A 6,000-nucleotide genomic window follows, 5' to 3' on the forward strand; every position below is an offset into this window, starting at 1 on the left:
AAATGGTGGGATGAGGGAACATTGATTGAGCGCTATCTCTTAAAAACAGAAGAGACAGAATTATGTGATTTCTCTTCTTACATTTAATTTTGTGTTTTTAGATGTTGTTTTTATCCAAAGCGACTTACAGTGCATTCAGGCTATAATTATTATTATTTTTTTTTTTTTTTTTTTTTAACCATTATGTGTGTTACCTGGGAATTGAACCCACATTTTTTTGCACTGCTAACGCAATTGCTATGTCTGGTTTCCATTATTAGACCGCAGGGTTTCCAAGCCATCATTCAATCGCAGTATCTCTGACACCACAGCTATCAGCCAAGACAAGAACTGGAAGGAAACATGTTTCTTTTTATTTAGCCTCATCTCTATCATATGCTCTTGATGCATAGTCCCTATTTTCAAGGACTTGCAGCTTATGCCAAGCAGTTTGAAGTTGTATATCACATCTTAATTTTATTTCCTAAGTCATTTTATTAACGGATTAGTATGCTAGCCACAGAGGGACAGGATATTGGCGTAAAGTGTAAAGAAAGAGAAAGAGAAAGGGAGAGAGAAATGGGAGGATGGATTGATGTAAATCCGCCATCCACCCTAGAGTTTCTCTCATTTATTAACATATCACAGAAGATTAGCTCAATACTGCTTTCCCATAATCCCCCTTCTCCACCCCCATCTACTCTTCTCTCTCTTCCCTCTCCGTCACTCTATAAACACATTACTGAGAGCTAGTGTTCAAATTATTATGTTATTTTCAGCCTGTATTTGCCAGTTTATTCAAATTTGCAGTTGAGAGTGGACAGGAAATTATCATGGGAGGGATGCACCGTGTTGTTCTTAAGTTCTTGCTTAAATTAGAAACACCAGAGGCTTAGTAACTACTAGATTTGGGGTGCTTGGACTTGGACTGCAATTGTGAATGAACTCAGACTCAGACACACTCAGATGGACTTGTACTGGAACTTGACACAGACATTTTTGACTTTTTCTGAGTACAGTTGAATCCATGTCATGTGTAATATGAAAGATTAAAAAAAGTAACAACATAAAATATAACAAGACATTAATAAACATCTCCCACTCAAACTCAGTTGGTTAATGTCTCAGACTCAGCTCCGACTTGACACAGTGGACTCGGACCCAGCCCTAGTAAATGGTTGCACAACTGGTTCTTAAAGGGATAGTTCGGCCAAAAATGAAAAATATCCCATAATTTACTTACACTGAAGCCATCCTAGGTGTATATGCCTTTTTTCATTCAAATAAACACAATCTGAGTTACAGTATATTAAATAATATCCTTGCTCTTCCAAGTTTTATAATGGCATTGAATGGTGGCCAAATTTTTGAAGCTCCAAAAAGTGCATCCATCCATCATAAAAAGTAATCCATAAGAGTTCTTCATCCATAAGAATGCCTTCTTCATGGTCGTAGTGGAAGCTAAGGTGAGAATTGATGAACATGGAAGCATATTTGAAGGTTTTAAGGATACTAATACCAATCTACAGTATAGCTAAAACAAATCACTTCTGTTCACAACTCACTCCAAAAAGAGGCCTCAGTTCTCATCTCAACTTCTGCAACACCTTGTGATCGCGCATACAGCAGTTGCTGGAAGCCAGTTATAATAGTCTTAAATACTATTATATATTAACTATTAAACTAATAAACTTTGGACACTGAGTACAGACAAATCCACGTCATGTGTAACAACATAACATTAGCATAACAAGATATTAATAAACGTCTTACACTTAATTGGTTAATGGCTTGGACTCGGACTTAGTCTCCACAATGTGTACTTGGACCCAACAGTAGAAAATGGTTACACCATTGGTTGTCAAGGCAGAATGTAGCTGGTAGGTTGTAAGTAATGCTTAATCGCAGCCTTGAAATTCATGGAGTTGTGAGTGGAATTCAGTTTGTCTACATAACTAAGTGTAAAACTAAGTTTCCATTGAAATATGATACTTAATTGGGAATTTTTTTTTTTATATGTATATGTCTATAAGGAGCGATAAAACTATGGTGCAACCAGCCCCAGTAAATTACACTAGTCACACATGTATTAGTCACTAGGCTATTGGTCCAACACTGTGGAGATTTTTAATAAATTGCCTGCAACAATGTTCACTCTACGCTCTGCTTGTTTCTTGAGATTTCTTGAATCAGAGCTAAATAAATGGGCATCATTTCAATTGGAGTCCATCCCCATGTCCATAGATTAACAATATGGAGCTGAAGCTGTGAAAAATCTTGTTCGCTGATTATTTTATACTACAAGAGTGTAATTATTTCATGCACCAAAAGTAATAAGTTTCCAGTCATACAGTTCAATAATATTTACAAGTTTACTGTAAAATAATCTTTTTGTAGAAAATGGCACTGTACTTATATGGAGTTTTTGTTCAGGTGACTAAAGCATCTGCCCATTAAAAACTGCTCTGCTAGAATAAAATTAGAGCATGTATTGACTATGAAACCTCCACATTTTTAACTGTTGCATATACATATGGTCCATGCTGGTCAAATAATTTTTTGGCTGTGGAGCAAAGACAAATATACACTAGCAGTAACTCCATAACACATAACTTCTGGTGTGTTTGTGTTTTTATAGACAGGGTCAATAGGACCAAAAGGGGCCACAGAGGTCTACAGGCTGTCTCTTAACTGCCATTCAGCCTCCAGATAAATCTCTCTGGACAGGCCCGTCTAACTGACCCCAGAACAGTTTAGAGCAGTGCTGCAGTAAACAGGATGCCAGTGGGACTGCTCTGAGGTCACTTGGTAACGGTTGTGAGGCAGTGAGATCTTTGATTTGGCTTCTGTGTTGATCCAAATGTGCTGTGTAATATCAGAGGGGAGTTTAAAGCAGTCAGTGCACAGGACAACAAATCCTGACCCCTGCCACTCCAAATTCAGATTGATTGCCTCTTTGATATTGATTTCCCTCCAAAAACTGCCAGTGTGCTGTGTTTGCGAATTTTAGTTTCATCTGAAATTTTGAAATACTGCTTCAAAGTGTCAGACTATGTATAGTTTGTGTTCAACAGCGAGTTCCATTTTTACATTTAGCATTTCATTTATAACAAAGACACACTTTATTTCATGTTTCATGCTAAAATTTCACCATCCTCGATGCAAAAGCACAGCCATTTTTCTGGATGCCTGTCATTGAGCCACTAGGTGGTGTATCCTAGTCATCAGCAATCTGGACCTGTAGGTTTAAACACCACAAGTGTTGATCCCTGAAGTATCGCTGTTATGTCAATGAAAACAGCGTGTAAGCACCTGTTTACTCTTTCTATCCAAGCTACTTTGGATATAAATATTAAATTACTAAACTTAACATTAACACACGTTCTCGTTCCCTTGTTCACAGTGAAGCCATCTAAACCCCGCTGCTGGATGGAAGGCCGGCTTCTGGAGGGCAGTGATGTGAAACTGAGCTGTAAGTCTTCAGATGGATCTGACCCTATTCACTACAAGTGGGAGAGAGTCCTGGATAAGGGCAAGAGCATGGGAAAACTGCCTCCCCTCGCACTCATCGGTGAGTCAAACACCCTGAAGCCTCGCAAATAAGACTAGAGCGTATCAGACCTTATTCTGGACAGAGGAGGGTTTGTGCAGTCGCTTGCTGTTGAGTGTCTCAAATAATAGTCTTGAAAGATGTGATGCCATGAACTTCACACACTTTGCAGCAAATGCATCGAGGAGTTTTTGCACAGAAGCCCTGATTGTTGCATATTAAACCTGTGCACTCTGAATCGCAGATGTTGTGTGGTGAACAGACAAGGAGATTAGATCTCATCTGCTCTATTGATATTAGCCTCTATGCATAAGGGCTGGGCGCTATTATATCAGTACATGCATTGCAAATGAAAACACAAATATGATCTACTCAATCAACTCAAATCAACTCATCTGCAGTCACACATGCCTTCAACTATATATTGTAGATTCAGTTCTGTTCAAAGGTTAAATTTATTTATTAATTTTTTTTAAATAAATGAAGTTTCGAAAGAATGCATTTATTTGTAATATTGTGAAATATTGTGTTTTCTATTTGAATCCATCTTAAAATATAATTTATTTATTATTTTTTTTAAATAAATGTTCCGCATCATTACTCCAGTCTTCAGTGTCACATGATTTAAGTTACACCTCGCCCATTTCTAGAATGCATCATATGGAGCTTGAATAGGCTAAAAAAATTACTAAACATTGTCTTGAATACATAATAATATACAGCAAAAGAAGATGTTCAATGGCCTTCGGCTATTACATTAGAATTCAATCTCATTCAGTTCTGCTTTGGAAACAAAAACAACAAAAGTGCAAGAACTACACAAATTCGAGTGTAATGTGGCTTTGCAGATGGGACAGAGTATACAGTGATTCAGAGCGATTTCTCCTGCTGACACCAGATCATCAGAGCACCATATTGTTTTACAGTCTATTTAGCTGAATGCAGTCAGTGCTGCAGGAAAGACGAACTGTACCCTCACCCAAACTCAACAATTAACCAGCCTCATCAATGACCACCTGCTCACTCTCAATCAGCTTTCTTTGGCCGATAAACACTCCACCGCCCCAGAATTCACAGCAGACAGTGGATGAGAGAGAAGGATGATGGGACAAGGATGCAGAGATGAAAGAGGAGGCATTAGATCCTGGATGAGTAAATGATCCCAGCGACTCGAATCACTCCAGCTGACAAACGCTCCTCGGCTGAAGAAGCACTGAGGTGCTCAGTTCTCAGGACACGAGCGCTTTCTCACTAGCTACAGAGAAAACATTTAGTGTTCATCTCATCCGCTGGAATTCAGCAGAACCGCGAATCTCCTTGACGCACACAAACATTAATTCATTCACGTCGCTGGGATCACTCTCCCTTTGCTCCTTGATTAAAACACTCTGTTTGATTGAAGCCTGTAAAGTAGTGCAGTAAAGGAAGTAGTAAAAGATGGTTAACACTGCTAACAGTTTTGTAGGTTTTGTAGAGTAACTGATATAATCCTGCTACATCAGCATTGTGTCCTTGAGCAGCGGAGATAACACAATACACATAAAAACTAACAAAGAAAAACAGCTTCAAAATATGACAAAACATACCAAGAGCCAATTCTTCTTAGGGGACCGGTGGTGATTTTAACACTTAAAATTCATGATGTAACAGAAGCAGCATTCGATTCTTTCTTCTGCATTGTGGCGTATATTTGAATGAAATGATTCAGTGCATCAGTTATTGATTAGATGGAGACAGCTCTGAAAATTGTTATTTCATGCCGACTTTAACCTTTAACATTTTCTTTCATAGACTGCTAATGTTTTGTTTTACTGTTATACAGAATGTGGCAAAATAAATATAGCCATTAATAGACTTATAATTAAAAAACAAAATACATTTAGATTTAGTTTGCATCTTTATATTTTCTGGTTTCATTTAAATTTTATTTTTTATGGCCCGAGCACCGCAGTGCAAGGACCCTTTTGGAATTGCTCCATTTATAGTATTTTTTTATATTTTTTTATTGGTTTTAGTATTTGTGTTTTGTTATTTTTTATTAGGTTTTTTTTAACTATTTTAATTATTTAATTTCAGTTTTCATGAGTTTTTTTTTTTTTCTTTCCTTTAGTTAAAGTTTATTTTATTTCAAGTAATAGAAGTTTTTATGGTTTTAGTTGTAGTTACCTAATAACCCTGAATGTAATCTCTCTGTCTTAAGTGTGGCTGAAGAAATGAACAATTACAATTGCCAAAACATCTAACTAATTATCTAATAGATTGTTGTTGAACCTCAGCTTGTTGTATGTACAGTTATATAAGTATTATTTCCTATTTTCAGATCTGAAGAACCCAGAGATCGTGACCTTGAGGAACTTGACGCAGGACAGCTCCGGGGTCTACAAGTGCACCGCCAGCAACGATGTAGGAGAGGAGAACTGTATCATCGAGGTCACAATGCAATGTGAGTTCTGCTCTGAGGTCAGCCTGTG

The 6,000-nt window shown here is 37.5% G+C and overlaps 1 protein-coding gene across 3 annotated transcripts in view; it reads left to right on the forward strand.

The window, feature by feature from the left end:
* The window catches only part of LOC109054785 (CXADR-like membrane protein), an 83,390-nt gene that overhangs the window by 73,489 nt on the left and 3,901 nt on the right, over positions 1-6,000 (forward strand). For all 3 annotated transcript variants that reach the window (XM_042774817.1, XM_042774818.1, XM_042774816.1), the window contains exons 4-5: positions 3,383-3,550; positions 5,850-5,972. In XM_042774817.1, the coding sequence (XP_042630751.1) occupies positions 3,383-3,550; positions 5,850-5,972 (291 nt within the window). The remainder of the gene's footprint in view (positions 1-3,382; positions 3,551-5,849; positions 5,973-6,000) is intronic.

Source organism: Cyprinus carpio, chromosome A18 (assembly GCF_018340385.1).
Source record: "Cyprinus carpio isolate SPL01 chromosome A18, ASM1834038v1, whole genome shotgun sequence".
In the NCBI taxonomy this organism is placed as follows: Eukaryota; Metazoa; Chordata; class Actinopteri; order Cypriniformes; family Cyprinidae; genus Cyprinus; species Cyprinus carpio.